The sequence below is a fragment of the Schistocerca cancellata genome, unplaced genomic scaffold (assembly GCF_023864275.1).
Source record: "Schistocerca cancellata isolate TAMUIC-IGC-003103 unplaced genomic scaffold, iqSchCanc2.1 HiC_scaffold_562, whole genome shotgun sequence".
Lineage (NCBI taxonomy): Eukaryota > Metazoa > Arthropoda > Insecta > Orthoptera > Acrididae > Schistocerca > Schistocerca cancellata.
The window spans coordinates 54,068-68,917 of record NW_026046575.1 but is presented as its reverse complement, the minus strand read 5'-3'; the positions used below and the strand labels follow the sequence as shown (position 1 = coordinate 68,917).

Below are 14,850 nucleotides of genomic sequence, written 5' to 3'. Positions count from 1 at the left end.
AGCCCCGGTTGCAGCTCCTCAATGAAGAGTAGACGCCTGTTATAGCACGTGGATATAACAAGAATGCGGCACCAGTAAAGTACGTAGGTGGAATTCGGTAGAAACGCAGACGGTAATTTTGCATGCAACGGAAAACAAGGTTGTCTTTGCGGAATATGTGCACCGTGAGTGGAGATTAAGCTTAATTGTGCGACAGTCTACCCTCATCTTACTAACGACGGCAACAACAAAGGGGTGGTGGCATGTAAGATTCAGAGTGGCCAAGAGTTTCTCATTATTAGTTAGCATCACACTTTGACAGAGCTGTGACAAGGCGAGTAGGGTGAGCTCAGGAAAGCCAGTAGCAAGCGCACTTGAAGTAGCCCTGAAGAACCGGATTATAAATTTTGCCAGCCATAATGGAGCTAGGGGCGTTCCCAGTTACCAAATACCGGTGCAATAAGAGAGCAACAGTATTTGACAGTAAAATGACGCCCTATCCGTCTAGCATACGACATTGCTTGTCTCTGCATACGCGGACGTGAGGTCATCTCGGAAATGAAACCCGAAATATAGATTAAAATTGTTGTGTTCCCGCCCGGTATCGAACCGGGGACCTTCTGCGTGTAAAGCAGACGTGATAACCGCTACACCACGGAAACGACGGTTCTTTTCGTGTACCACCCGGAGACTCGTAATAGCAACAGTTTTTCTTCTGTGTTAGCAAGGGCATCGGCTACGAGCTCCCTCCGATTCGTGAAGTTCCTATAGTAAAAGACGTCGATGAAAACAATCCAACCGCGACAGACAGGGAGAACGCTGGGTGAGCTGCAGCCCTACAGGGTGAGACCATCAAAGGTGGCGTCATTCACATGCAGTGCGTTTTCGGAACGGACAGGCTCGTTGGTCTAGGGGTATGATTCCTGCTTCGGGTGCAGGAGGTCCCGGGTTCAAATCCCGGACGAGCCCTTGCGTTTTGTACAACGGTGTGGTAACAAATCGCATGGCGGCGGCTGTTTCGCGCATTTCCAGGCCTCCAAGTCAGCGCTAAAATCCGACAACCAGTTCTGAAACAGTTTCATGTTTCATTTGAGCCATGTGCACCCTGCTGGTGGAACGTTTGAAGTTGATTTAAGTGGTCACTGCAGAGATCGTAGCAAGTGTCTTGCTGAGTGCGACGAAAACGGGTTTCCGCCCGCAATCGAACCGGGGACCTTCTGCGTGTTAGGCACGGCGCCTGGGCTCGGCGGCAGCTGCTGCTCTTTCTTTCCTTACGAGATACCGTCGATTCGCGCAGTCGTTATTGCAAAAGATGTCACCAAAGGCAATCGCTTCGTTAGCGGCACGGTGCCTGGGCTCGGCGGCAGCTCTACATGGAGGCACCAGCAGCCCAGCCAGGCCGCCGCCGGCACCGGCGCGCCGCAGCGCAAGAAGTCGGCGCCCGCCCTGCAATGCCCCCTGTCGTTGCATATTCCACCCGCCTTATATCCTCCCCATGTCTGACTCACTACCCTAAATGACACTGCAGTCGACGTGCTTATTACTATCGCAGTATTCTAGTGTCGAACCGGTATTGCAAATTTGGATTAAGCAAAAATTTATTGTGTGGTCGAGCGACACCCTCGGCTCGCTCTTCCTACATGATCGCTTCTTGCGAGGAATAATTCCTAGCGCGCCGATGGCTTCAGAGTTGGTCTTCTCGAAGTTTTGCTTCCGCACTGCATTCCGCAATCTTTTCGTTATGAGCTTCGGTTTCCCGACTTTCTTGTGTTTAGTGCGTTTGGCTTCTCTAAACCCTTAGCCACCGCTCGGCGAAATTTCCACGCTGTCATATGTCGATCTGCAGAGCTCGATGAAGGCATCGCGGCCATTCCTGAGCTCATGGAACGGCCGAATCTGTAGTTGTTTCCAGATCTCTCCCACACAACAGCCTCCCAGTAGCTTGGATTACAGGAGTACGCCACTACTCCCAGCCGCTGATTCACCTTTGAAAGCAGAATGACATGAGCTACGCGCAGCTCCGTTTTTTTTTTTTTTTTTTTTTTTTTTTGGTGTCTGACCTACTTTGAAAGACTTTGTAGTCGATTTACTTACTACTATCGCTGTTGGAAACCAGTTGATACCACACAGTATTCTAGGGACGATCAGGCAATGAAAATTTAGAATAAGTAAAACAGTATCAAAAGAAGTTGTGTGGTGGAGCAGCACATGCAATTTACGCTTCCTAGATAATCGTTACTGCATAGAATAATTCTTTTGTGTGCGGCGTCTTCAGTATCCGTCTTCTGTAAATTTTACTTGCAGTATATTGTGCAATCTTTTCGTTATGAGTTGGTGCTTGGTTTCCCGATGTTCTTTTGTTTAGTGCATTCGCCTTCTCTTAACCCTGAGAAACCACATACCGAAACTGAGGCACTGCCGGCTGTTCATAAGCAGTGTTCGATGAAGTTATTTCGCTTTTTATTCGTTGCCTTTAATATTCTTCTCATCAGTGGTGAGTGCTGCCTGCAGAAAGCGTTTATCTTGCGAATTCACGTAAAAGTTTGTGTTCCCTGTGAGGTCCACTACCTGGGATTAACTTGACTGCTCCAGGCAGGTGGCTCGTTGGTCTAGGGGTATGATTCCTGCTTTGGGTGCAGGAGGTCCCGGGTTCAAATCCCGGACGAGCCCTGCCATTTTGACCGTGCTGAAGAGTAGGTGGAACTCAGCCCCGGTTGCAGCTCCTCAATGAAGAGTAGACGCCTGTTATAGCACGTGGATATAACAAGAATGCGGCACCAGTAAAGTACGTAGGTGGAATTCGGTAGAAACGCAGACGGTAATTTTGCATGCAACGGAAAACAAGGTTGTCTTTGCGGAATATGTGCACCGTGAGTGGAGATTAAGCTTAATTGTGCGACAGTCTACCCTCATCTTACTAACGACGGCAACAACAAAGGGGTGGTGGCATGTAAGATTCAGAGTGGCCAAGAGTTTCTCATTATTAGTTAGCATCACACTTTGACAGAGCTGTGACAAGGCGAGTAGGGTGAGCTCAGGAAAGCCAGTAGCAAGCGCACTTGAAGTAGCCCTGAAGAACCGGATTATAAATTTTGCCAGCCATAATGGAGCTAGGGGCGTTCCCAGTTACCAAATACCGGTGCAATAAGAGAGCAACAGTATTTGACAGTAAAATGACGCCCTATCCGTCTAGCATACGACATTGCTTGTCTCTGCATACGCGGACGTGAGGTCATCTCGGAAATGAAACCCGAAATATAGATTAAAATTGTTGTGTTCCCGCCCGGTATCGAACCGGGGACCTTCTGCGTGTAAAGCAGACGTGATAACCGCTACACCACGGAAACGACGGTTCTTTTCGTGTACCACCCGGAGACTCGTAATAGCAACAGTTTTTCTTCTGTGTTAGCAAGGGCATCGGCTACGAGCTCCCTCCGATTCGTGAAGTTCCTATAGTAAAAGACGTCGATGAAAACAATCCAACCGCGACAGACAGGGAGAACGCTGGGTGAGCTGCAGCCCTACAGGGTGAGACCATCAAAGGTGGCGTCATTCACATGCAGTGCGTTTTCGGAACGGACAGGCTCGTTGGTCTAGGGGTATGATTCCTGCTTCGGGTGCAGGAGGTCCCGGGTTCAAATCCCGGACGAGCCCTTGCGTTTTGTACAACGGTGTGGTAACAAATCGCATGGCGGCGGCTGTTTCGCGCATTTCCAGGCCTCCAAGTCAGCGCTAAAATCCGACAACCAGTTCTGAAACAGTTTCATGTTTCATTTGAGCCATGTGCACCCTGCTGGTGGAACGTTTGAAGTTGATTTAAGTGGTCACTGCAGAGATCGTAGCAAGTGTCTTGCTGAGTGCGACGAAAACGGGTTTCCGCCCGCAATCGAACCGGGGACCTTCTGCGTGTTAGGCACGGCGCCTGGGCTCGGCGGCAGCTGCTGCTCTTTCTTTCCTTACGAGATACCGTCGATTCGCGCAGTCGTTATTGCAAAAGATGTCACCAAAGGCAATCGCTTCGTTAGCGGCACGGTGCCTGGGCTCGGCGGCAGCTCTACATGGAGGCACCAGCAGCCCAGCCAGGCCGCCGCCGGCACCGGCGCGCCGCAGCGCAAGAAGTCGGCGCCCGCCCTGCAATGCCCCCTGTCGTTGCATATTCCACCCGCCTTATATCCTCCCCATGTCTGACTCACTACCCTAAATGACACTGCAGTCGACGTGCTTATTACTATCGCAGTATTCTAGTGTCGAACCGGTATTGCAAATTTGGATTAAGCAAAAATTTATTGTGTGGTCGAGCGACACCCTCGGCTCGCTCTTCCTACATGATCGCTTCTTGCGAGGAATAATTCCTAGCGCGCCGATGGCTTCAGAGTTGGTCTTCTCGAAGTTTTGCTTCCGCACTGCATTCCGCAATCTTTTCGTTATGAGCTTCGGTTTCCCGACTTTCTTGTGTTTAGTGCGTTTGGCTTCTCTAAACCCTTAGCCACCGCTCGCCGAAATTTCCACGCTGTCATATGTCGATCTGCAGAGCTCGATGAAGGCATCGCGGCCATTCCTGAGCTCATGGAACGGCCGAATCTGTAGTTGTTTCCAGATCTCTCCCACACAACAGCCTCCCAGTAGCTTGGATTACAGGAGTACGCCACTACTCCCAGCCGCTGATTCACCTTTGAAAGCAGAATGACATGAGCTACGCGCAGCTCCGTTTTTTTTTTTTTGGTATCTGACCTACTTTGAAAGACTTTGTAGTCGATTTACTTACTACTATCGCTGTTGGAAACCAGGTGATACCACACAGTATTCTAGGGACGATCAGGCAATGAAAATTTAGAATAAGTAAAACAGTATCAAAAGAAGTTGTGTGGTGGAGCAGCACATGCAATTTACGCTTCCTAGATAATCGTTACTGCATAGAATAATTCTTTTGTGTGCGGCGTCTTCAGTATCCGTCTTCTGTAAATTTTACTTGCAGTATATTGTGCAATCTTTTCGTTATGAGTTGGTGCTTGGTTTCCCGATGTTCTTTTGTTTAGTGCATTCGCCTTCTCTTAACCCTGAGAAACCACATACCGAAACTGAGGCACTGCCGGCTGTTCATAAGCAGTGTTCGATGAAGTTATTTCGCTTTTTATTCGTTGCCTTTAATATTCTTCTCATCAGTGGTGAGTGCTGCCTGCAGAAAGCGTTTATCTTGCGAATTCACGTAAAAGTTTGTGTTCCCTGTGAGGTCCACTACCTGGGATTAACTTGACTGCTCCAGGCAGGTGGCTCGTTGGTCTAGGGGTATGATTCCTGCTTTGGGTGCAGGAGGTCCCGGGTTCAAATCCCGGACGAGCCCTGCCATTTTGACCGTGCTGAAGAGTAGGTGGAACTCAGCCCCGGTTGCAGCTCCTCAATGAAGAGTAGACGCCTGTTATAGCACGTGGATATAACAAGAATGCGGCACCAGTAAAGTACGTAGGTGGAATTCGGTAGAAACGCAGACGGTAATTTTGCATGCAACGGAAAACAAGGTTGTCTTTGCGGAATATGTGCACCGTGAGTGGAGATTAAGCTTAATTGTGCGACAGTCTACCCTCATCTTACTAACGACGGCAACAACAAAGGGGTGGTGGCATGTAAGATTGAGAGTGGCCAAGAGTTTCTCATTATTAGTTAGCATCACACTTTGACAGAGCTGTGACAAGGCGAGTAGGGTGAGCTCAGGAAAGCCAGTAGCAAGCGCACTTGAAGTAGCCCTGAAGAACCGGATTATAAATTTTGCCAGCCATAATGGAGCTAGGGGCGTTCCCAGTTACCAAATACCGGTGCAATAAGAGAGCAACAGTATTTGACAGTAAAATGACGCCCTATCCGTCTAGCATACGACATTGCTTGTCTCTGCATACGCGGACGTGAGGTCATCTCGGAAATGAAATCCGAAATATAGATTAAAATTGTTGTGTTCCCGCCCGGGATCGAACCGGGGACCTTCTGCGTGTAAAGCAGACGTGATAACCGCTACACCACGGAAACGACGGTTCTTTTCGTGTACCACCCGGAGACTCGTAATAGCAACAGTTTTTCTTCTGTGTTAGCAAGGGCATCGGCTACGAGCTCCCTCCGATTCGTGAAGTTCCTATAGTAAAAGACGTCGATGAAAACAATCCAACCGCGACAGACAGGGAGAACGCTGGGTGAGCTGCAGCCCTACAGGGTGAGACCATCAAAGGTGGCGTCATTCACATGCAGTGCGTTTTCGGAACGGACAGGCTCGTTGGTCTAGGGGTATGATTCCTGCTTCGGGTGCAGGAGGTCCCGGGTTCAAATCCCGGACGAGCCCTTGCGTTTTGTACAACGGTGTGGTAACAAATCGCATGGCGGCGGCTGTTTCGCGCATTTCCAGGCCTCCAAGTCAGCGCTAAAATCCGACAACCAGTTCTGAAACAGTTTCATGTTTCATTTGAGCCATGTGCACCCTGCTGGTGGAACGTTTGAAGTTGATTTAAGTGGTCACTGCAGAGATCGTAGCAAGTGTCTTGCTGAGTGCGACGAAAACGGGTTTCCGCCCGCAATCGAACCGGGGACCTTCTGCGTGTTAGGCACGGCGCCTGGGCTCGGCGGCAGCTGCTGCTCTTTCTTTCCTTACGAGATACCGTCGATTCGCGCAGTCGTTATTGCAAAAGATGTCACCAAAGGCAATCGCTTCGTTAGCGGCACGGTGCCTGGGCTCGGCGGCAGCTCTACATGGAGGCACCAGCAGCCCAGCCAGGCCGCCGCCGGCACCGGCGCGCCGCAGCGCAAGAAGTCGGCGCCCGCCCTGCAATGCCCCCTGTCGTTGCATATTCCACCCGCCTTATATCCTCCCCATGTCTGACTCACTACCCTAAATGACACTGCAGTCGACGTGCTTATTACTATCGCAGTATTCTAGTGTCGAACCGGTATTGCAAATTTGGATTAAGCAAAAATTTATTGTGTGGTCGAGCGACACCCTCGGCTCGCTCTTCCTACATGATCGCTTCTTGCGAGGAATAATTCCTAGCGCGCCGATGGCTTCAGAGTTGGTCTTCTCGAAGTTTTGCTTCCGCACTGCATTCCGCAATCTTTTCGTTATGAGCTTCGGTTTCCCGACTTTCTTGTGTTTAGTGCGTTTGGCTTCTCTAAACCCTTAGCCACCGCTCGCCGAAATTTCCACGCTGTCATATGTCGATCTGCAGAGCTCGATGAAGGCATCGCGGCCATTCCTGAGCTCATGGAACGGCCGAATCTGTAGTTGTTTCCAGATCTCTCCCACACAACAGCCTCCCAGTAGCTTGGATTACAGGAGTACGCCACTACTCCCAGCCGCTGATTCACCTTTGAAAGCAGAATGACATGAGCTACGCGCAGCTCCGTTTTTTTTTTTTGGTATCTGACCTACTTTGAAAGACTTTGTAGTCGATTTACTTACTACTATCGCTGTTGGAAACCAGGTGATACCACACAGTATTCTAGGGACGATCAGGCAATGAAAATTTAGAATAAGTAAAACAGTATCAAAAGAAGTTGTGTGGTGGAGCAGCACATGCAATTTACGCTTCCTAGATAATCGTTACTGCATAGAATAATTCTTTTGTGTGCGGCGTCTTCAGTATCCGTCTTCTGTAAATTTTACTTGCAGTATATTGTGCAATCTTTTCGTTATGAGTTGGTGCTTGGTTTCCCGATGTTCTTTTGTTTAGTGCATTCGCCTTCTCTTAACCCTGAGAAACCACATACCGAAACTGAGGCACTGCCGGCTGTTCATAAGCAGTGTTCGATGAAGTTATTTCGCTTTTTATTCGTTGCCTTTAATATTCTTCTCATCAGTGGTGAGTGCTGCCTGCAGAAAGCGTTTATCTTGCGAATTCACGTAAAAGTTTGTGTTCCCTGTGAGGTCCACTACCTGGGATTAACTTGACTGCTCCAGGCAGGTGGCTCGTTGGTCTAGGGGTATGATTCCTGCTTTGGGTGCAGGAGGTCCCGGGTTCAAATCCCGGACGAGCCCTGCCATTTTGACCGTGCTGAAGAGTAGGTGGAACTCAGCCCCGGTTGCAGCTCCTCAATGAAGAGTAGACGCCTGTTATAGCACGTGGATATAACAAGAATGCGGCACCAGTAAAGTACGTAGGTGGAATTCGGTAGAAACGCAGACGGTAATTTTGCATGCAACGGAAAACAAGGTTGTCTTTGCGGAATATGTGCACCGTGAGTGGAGATTAAGCTTAATTGTGCGACAGTCTACCCTCATCTTACTAACGACGGCAACAACAAAGGGGTGGTGGCATGTAAGATTCAGAGTGGCCAAGAGTTTCTCATTATTAGTTAGCATCACACTTTGACAGAGCTGTGACAAGGCGAGTAGGGTGAGCTCAGGAAAGCCAGTAGCAAGCGCACTTGAAGTAGCCCTGAAGAACCGGATTATAAATTTTGCCAGCCATAATGGAGCTAGGGGCGTTCCCAGTTACCAAATACCGGTGCAATAAGAGAGCAACAGTATTTGACAGTAAAATGACGCCCTATCCGTCTAGCATACGACATTGCTTGTCTCTGCATACGCGGACGTGAGGTCATCTCGGAAATGAAACCCGAAATATAGATTAAAATTGTTGTGTTCCCGCCCGGTATCGAACCGGGGACCTTCTGCGTGTAAAGCAGACGTGATAACCGCTACACCACGGAAACGACGGTTCTTTTCGTGTACCACCCGGAGACTCGTAATAGCAACAGTTTTTCTTCTGTGTTAGCAAGGGCATCGGCTACGAGCTCCCTCCGATTCGTGAAGTTCCTATAGTAAAAGACGTCGATGAAAACAATCCAACCGCGACAGACAGGGAGAACGCTGGGTGAGCTGCAGCCCTACAGGGTGAGACCATCAAAGGTGGCGTCATTCACATGCAGTGCGTTTTCGGAACGGACAGGCTCGTTGGTCTAGGGGTATGATTCCTGCTTCGGGTGCAGGAGGTCCCGGGTTCAAATCCCGGACGAGCCCTTGCGTTTTGTACAACGGTGTGGTAACAAATCGCATGGCGGCGGCTGTTTCGCGCATTTCCAGGCCTCCAAGTCAGCGCTAAAATCCGACAACCAGTTCTGAAACAGTTTCATGTTTCATTTGAGCCATGTGCACCCTGCTGGTGGAACGTTTGAAGTTGATTTAAGTGGTCACTGCAGAGATCGTAGCAAGTGTCTTGCTGAGTGCGACGAAAACGGGTTTCCGCCCGCAATCGAACCGGGGACCTTCTGCGTGTTAGGCACGGCGCCTGGGCTCGGCGGCAGCTGCTGCTCTTTCTTTCCTTACGAGATACCGTCGATTCGCGCAGTCGTTATTGCAAAAGATGTCACCAAAGGCAATCGCTTCGTTAGCGGCACGGTGCCTGGGCTCGGCGGCAGCTCTACATGGAGGCACCAGCAGCCCAGCCAGGCCGCCGCCGGCACCGGCGCGCCGCAGCGCAAGAAGTCGGCGCCCGCCCTGCAATGCCCCCTGTCGTTGCATATTCCACCCGCCTTATATCCTCCCCATGTCTGACTCACTACCCTAAATGACACTGCAGTCGACGTGCTTATTACTATCGCAGTATTCTAGTGTCGAACCGGTATTGCAAATTTGGATTAAGCAAAAATTTATTGTGTGGTCGAGCGACACCCTCGGCTCGCTCTTCCTACATGATCGCTTCTTGCGAGGAATAATTCCTAGCGCGCCGATGGCTTCAGAGTTGGTCTTCTCGAAGTTTTGCTTCCGCACTGCATTCCGCAATCTTTTCGTTATGAGCTTCGGTTTCCCGACTTTCTTGTGTTTAGTGCGTTTGGCTTCTCTAAACCCTTAGCCACCGCTCGCCGAAATTTCCACGCTGTCATATGTCGATCTGCAGAGCTCGATGAAGGCATCGCGGCCATTCCTGAGCTCATGGAACGGCCGAATCTGTAGTTGTTTCCAGATCTCTCCCACACAACAGCCTCCCAGTAGCTTGGATTACAGGAGTACGCCACTACTCCCAGCCGCTGATTCACCTTTGAAAGCAGAATGACATGAGCTACGCGCAGCTCCGTTTTTTTTTTTTGGTATCTGACCTACTTTGAAAGACTTTGTAGTCGATTTACTTACTACTATCGCTGTTGGAAACCAGGTGATACCACACAGTATTCTAGGGACGATCAGGCAATGAAAATTTAGAATAAGTAAAACAGTATCAAAAGAAGTTGTGTGGTGGAGCAGCACATGCAATTTACGCTTCCTAGATAATCGTTACTGCATAGAATAATTCTTTTGTGTGCGGCGTCTTCAGTATCCGTCTTCTGTAAATTTTACTTGCAGTATATTGTGCAATCTTTTCGTTATGAGTTGGTGCTTGGTTTCCCGATGTTCTTTTGTTTAGTGCATTCGCCTTCTCTTAACCCTGAGAAACCACATACCGAAACTGAGGCACTGCCGGCTGTTCATAAGCAGTGTTCGATGAAGTTATTTCGCTTTTTATTCGTTGCCTTTAATATTCTTCTCATCAGTGGTGAGTGCTGCCTGCAGAAAGCGTTTATCTTGCGAATTCACGTAAAAGTTTGTGTTCCCTGTGAGGTCCACTACCTGGGATTAACTTGACTGCTCCAGGCAGGTGGCTCGTTGGTCTAGGGGTATGATTCCTGCTTTGGGTGCAGGAGGTCCCGGGTTCAAATCCCGGACGAGCCCTGCCATTTTGACCGTGCTGAAGAGTAGGTGGAACTCAGCCCCGGTTGCAGCTCCTCAATGAAGAGTAGACGCCTGTTATAGCACGTGGATATAACAAGAATGCGGCACCAGTAAAGTACGTAGGTGGAATTCGGTAGAAACGCAGACGGTAATTTTGCATGCAACGGAAAACAAGGTTGTCTTTGCGGAATATGTGCACCGTGAGTGGAGATTAAGCTTAATTGTGCGACAGTCTACCCTCATCTTACTAACGACGGCAACAACAAAGGGGTGGTGGCATGTAAGATTCAGAGTGGCCAAGAGTTTCTCATTATTAGTTAGCATCACACTTTGACAGAGCTGTGACAAGGCGAGTAGGGTGAGCTCAGGAAAGCCAGTAGCAAGCGCACTTGAAGTAGCCCTGAAGAACCGGATTATAAATTTTGCCAGCCATAATGGAGCTAGGGGCGTTCCCAGTTACCAAATACCGGTGCAATAAGAGAGCAACAGTATTTGACAGTAAAATGACGCCCTATCCGTCTAGCATACGACATTGCTTGTCTCTGCATACGCGGACGTGAGGTCATCTCGGAAATGAAATCCGAAATATAGATTAAAATTGTTGTGTTCCCGCCCGGTATCGAACCGGGGACCTTCTGCGTGTAAAGCAGACGTGATAACCGCTACACCACGGAAACGACGGTTCTTTTCGTGTACCACCCGGAGACTCGTAATAGCAACAGTTTTTCTTCTGTGTTAGCAAGGGCATCGGCTACGAGCTCCCTCCGATTCGTGAAGTTCCTATAGTAAAAGACGTCGATGAAAACAATCCAACCGCGACAGACAGGGAGAACGCTGGGTGAGCTGCAGCCCTACAGGGTGAGACCATCAAAGGTGGCGTCATTCACATGCAGTGCGTTTTCGGAACGGACAGGCTCGTTGGTCTAGGGGTATGATTCCTGCTTCGGGTGCAGGAGGTCCCGGGTTCAAATCCCGGACGAGCCCTTGCGTTTTGTACAACGGTGTGGTAACAAATCGCATGGCGGCGGCTGTTTCGCGCATTTCCAGGCCTCCAAGTCAGCGCTAAAATCCGACAACCAGTTCTGAAACAGTTTCATGTTTCATTTGAGCCATGTGCACCCTGCTGGTGGAACGTTTGAAGTTGATTTAAGTGGTCACTGCAGAGATCGTAGCAAGTGTCTTGCTGAGTGCGACGAAAACGGGTTTCCGCCCGCAATCGAACCGGGGACCTTCTGCGTGTTAGGCACGGCGCCTGGGCTCGGCGGCAGCTGCTGCTCTTTCTTTCCTTACGAGATACCGTCGATTCGCGCAGTCGTTATTGCAAAAGATGTCACCAAAGGCAATCGCTTCGTTAGCGGCACGGTGCCTGGGCTCGGCGGCAGCTCTACATGGAGGCACCAGCAGCCCAGCCAGGCCGCCGCCGGCACCGGCGCGCCGCAGCGCAAGAAGTCGGCGCCCGCCCTGCAATGCCCCCTGTCGCTGCATATTCCACCCGCCTTATATCCTCCCCATGTCTGACTCACTACCCTAAATGACACTGCAGTCGACGTGCTTATTACTATCGCAGTATTCTAGTGTCGAACCGGTATTGCAAATTTGGATTAAGCAAAAATTTATTGTGTGGTCGAGCGACACCCTCGGCTCGCTCTTCCTACATGATCGCTTCTTGCGAGGAATAATTCCTAGCGCGCCGATGGCTTCAGAGTTGGTCTTCTCGAAGTTTTGCTTCCGCACTGCATTCCGCAATCTTTTCGTTATGAGCTTCGGTTTCCCGACTTTCTTGTGTTTAGTGCGTTTGGCTTCTCTAAACCCTTAGCCACCGCTCGGCGAAATTTCCACGCTGTCATATGTCGATCTGCAGAGCTCGATGAAGGCATCGCGGCCATTCCTGAGCTCATGGAACGGCCGAATCTGTAGTTGTTTCCAGATCTCTCCCACACAACAGCCTCCCAGTAGCTTGGATTACAGGAGTACGCCACTACTCCCAGCCGCTGATTCACCTTTGAAAGCAGAATGACATGAGCTACGCGCAGCTCCGTTTTTTTTTTTTTTTTTTTTTTTTTTTGGTGTCTGACCTACTTTGAAAGACTTTGTAGTCGATTTACTTACTACTATCGCTGTTGGAAACCAGTTGATACCACACAGTATTCTAGGGACGATCAGGCAATGAAAATTTAGAATAAGTAAAACAGTATCAAAAGAAGTTGTGTGGTGGAGCAGCACATGCAATTTACGCTTCCTAGATAATCGTTACTGCATAGAATAATTCTTTTGTGTGCGGCGTCTTCAGTATCCGTCTTCTGTAAATTTTACTTGCAGTATATCGTGCAATCTTTTCGTTATGAGTTGGTGCTTGGTTTCCCGATGTTCTTTTGTTTAGTGCATTCGCCTTCTCTTAACCCTGAGAAACCACATACCGAAACTGAGGCACTGCCGGCTGTTCATAAGCAGTGTTCGATGAAGTTATTTCGCTTTTTATTCGTTGCCTTTAATATTCTTCTCATCAGTGGTGAGTGCTGCCTGCAGAAAGCGTTTATCTTGCGAATTCACGTAAAAGTTTGTGTTCCCTGTGAGGTCCACTACCTGGGATTAACTTGACTGCTCCAGGCAGGTGGCTCGTTGGTCTAGGGGTATGATTCCTGCTTTGGGTGCAGGAGGTCCCGGGTTCAAATCCCGGACGAGCCCTGCCATTTTGACCGTGCTGAAGAGTAGGTGGAACTCAGCCCCGGTTGCAGCTCCTCAATGAAGAGTAGACGCCTGTTATAGCACGTGGATATAACAAGAATGCGGCACCAGTAAAGTACGTAGGTGGAATTCGGTAGAAACGCAGACGGTAATTTTGCATGCAACGGAAAACAAGGTTGTCTTTGCGGAATATGTGCACCGTGAGTGGAGATTAAGCTTAATTGTGCGACAGTCTACCCTCATCTTACTAACGACGGCAACAACAAAGGGGTGGTGGCATGTAAGATTGAGAGTGGCCAAGAGTTTCTCATTATTAGTTAGCATCACACTTTGACAGAGCTGTGACAAGGCGAGTAGGGTGAGCTCAGGAAAGCCAGTAGCAAGCGCACTTGAAGTAGCCCTGAAGAACCGGATTATAAATTTTGCCAGCCATAATGGAGCTAGGGGCGTTCCCAGTTACCAAATACCGGTGCAATAAGAGAGCAACAGTATTTGACAGTAAAATGACGCCCTATCCGTCTAGCATACGACATTGCTTGTCTCTGCATACGCGGACGTGAGGTCATCTCGGAAATGAAATCCGAAATATAGATTAAAATTGTTGTGTTCCCGCCCGGTATCGAACCGGGGACCTTCTGCGTGTAAAGCAGACGTGATAACCGCTACACCACGGAAACGACGGTTCTTTTCGTGTACCACCCGGAGACTCGTAATAGCAACAGTTTTTCTTCTGTGTTAGCAAGGGCATCGGCTACGAGCTCCCTCCGATTCGTGAAGTTCCTATAGTAAAAGACGTCGATGAAAACAATCCAACCGCGACAGACAGGGAGAACGCTGGGTGAGCTGCAGCCCTACAGGGTGAGACCATCAAAGGTGGCGTCATTCACATGCAGTGCGTTTTCGGAACGGACAGGCTCGTTGGTCTAGGGGTATGATTCCTGCTTCGGGTGCAGGAGGTCCCGGGTTCAAATCCCGGACGAGCCCTTGCGTTTTGTACAACGGTGTGGTAACAAATCGCATGGCGGCGGCTGTTTCGCGCATTTCCAGGCCTCCAAGTCAGCGCTAAAATCCGACAACCAGTTCTGAAACAGTTTCATGTTTCATTTGAGCCATGTGCACCCTGCTGGTGGAACGTTTGAAGTTGATTTAAGTGGTCACTGCAGAGATCGTAGCAAGTGTCTTGCTGAGTGCGACGAAAACGGGTTTCCGCCCGCAATCGAACCGGGGACCTTCTGCGTGTTAGGCACGGCGCCTGGGCTCGGCGGCAGCTGCTGCTCTTTCTTTCCTTACGAGATACCGTCGATTCGCGCAGTCGTTATTGCAAAAGATGTCACCAAAGGCAATCGCTTCGTTAGCGGCACGGTGCCTGGGCTCGGCGGCAGCTCTACATGGAGGCACCAGCAGCCCAGCCAGGCCGCCGCCGGCACCGGCGCGCCGCAGCGCAAGAAGTCGGCGCCCGCCCTGCAATGCCCCCTGTCGCTGCATATTCCACCCGCCTTATATCC

At 49.8% G+C, this 14,850-nt stretch overlaps 1 protein-coding gene and 17 non-coding genes across 18 annotated transcripts in view; 12 read left to right on the top strand and 6 right to left on the bottom strand.

Annotated features, from left to right (window-relative positions):
* LOC126130822 (mucin-19-like) overlaps positions 1-14,850 on the top strand; it is a 162,498-nt gene that overhangs the window by 93,994 nt on the left and 53,654 nt on the right. Inside the window, exons 37-42 of the mRNA XM_049915167.1 lie at positions 1,320-1,427; positions 4,005-4,112; positions 6,676-6,783; positions 9,346-9,453; positions 12,016-12,135; positions 14,701-14,820. Of these exons, the coding sequence (XP_049771124.1) occupies positions 1,320-1,427; positions 4,005-4,112; positions 6,676-6,783; positions 9,346-9,453; positions 12,016-12,135; positions 14,701-14,820 (672 nt within the window). The remainder of the gene's footprint in view (positions 1-1,319; positions 1,428-4,004; positions 4,113-6,675; positions 6,784-9,345; positions 9,454-12,015; positions 12,136-14,700; positions 14,821-14,850) is intronic.
* On the bottom strand, positions 569-641 carry Trnav-uac (transfer RNA valine (anticodon UAC)). Its single transcript has one exon. It is a non-coding gene; the product is annotated as a tRNA-Val (tRNA).
* Positions 877-948, top strand: Trnap-cgg (transfer RNA proline (anticodon CGG)). Its single transcript has one exon. It is a non-coding gene; the product is annotated as a tRNA-Pro (tRNA).
* Positions 2,578-2,649, top strand: Trnap-ugg (transfer RNA proline (anticodon UGG)). The gene has a single exon. It is a non-coding gene; the product is annotated as a tRNA-Pro (tRNA).
* On the bottom strand, positions 3,254-3,326 carry Trnav-uac (transfer RNA valine (anticodon UAC)). Its single transcript has one exon. It is a non-coding gene; the product is annotated as a tRNA-Val (tRNA).
* On the top strand, positions 3,562-3,633 carry Trnap-cgg (transfer RNA proline (anticodon CGG)). The gene has a single exon. It is a non-coding gene; the product is annotated as a tRNA-Pro (tRNA).
* Positions 5,249-5,320, top strand: Trnap-ugg (transfer RNA proline (anticodon UGG)). Its single transcript has one exon. It is a non-coding gene; the product is annotated as a tRNA-Pro (tRNA).
* Trnav-uac (transfer RNA valine (anticodon UAC)) lies at positions 5,925-5,997 on the bottom strand. Its single transcript has one exon. It is a non-coding gene; the product is annotated as a tRNA-Val (tRNA).
* Positions 6,233-6,304, top strand: Trnap-cgg (transfer RNA proline (anticodon CGG)). The gene has a single exon. It is a non-coding gene; the product is annotated as a tRNA-Pro (tRNA).
* Trnap-ugg (transfer RNA proline (anticodon UGG)) lies at positions 7,919-7,990 on the top strand. The gene has a single exon. It is a non-coding gene; the product is annotated as a tRNA-Pro (tRNA).
* Trnav-uac (transfer RNA valine (anticodon UAC)) lies at positions 8,595-8,667 on the bottom strand. Its single transcript has one exon. It is a non-coding gene; the product is annotated as a tRNA-Val (tRNA).
* Trnap-cgg (transfer RNA proline (anticodon CGG)) lies at positions 8,903-8,974 on the top strand. The gene has a single exon. It is a non-coding gene; the product is annotated as a tRNA-Pro (tRNA).
* Positions 10,589-10,660, top strand: Trnap-ugg (transfer RNA proline (anticodon UGG)). The gene has a single exon. It is a non-coding gene; the product is annotated as a tRNA-Pro (tRNA).
* Positions 11,265-11,337, bottom strand: Trnav-uac (transfer RNA valine (anticodon UAC)). The gene has a single exon. It is a non-coding gene; the product is annotated as a tRNA-Val (tRNA).
* On the top strand, positions 11,573-11,644 carry Trnap-cgg (transfer RNA proline (anticodon CGG)). Its single transcript has one exon. It is a non-coding gene; the product is annotated as a tRNA-Pro (tRNA).
* Trnap-ugg (transfer RNA proline (anticodon UGG)) lies at positions 13,274-13,345 on the top strand. Its single transcript has one exon. It is a non-coding gene; the product is annotated as a tRNA-Pro (tRNA).
* On the bottom strand, positions 13,950-14,022 carry Trnav-uac (transfer RNA valine (anticodon UAC)). The gene has a single exon. It is a non-coding gene; the product is annotated as a tRNA-Val (tRNA).
* Trnap-cgg (transfer RNA proline (anticodon CGG)) lies at positions 14,258-14,329 on the top strand. The gene has a single exon. It is a non-coding gene; the product is annotated as a tRNA-Pro (tRNA).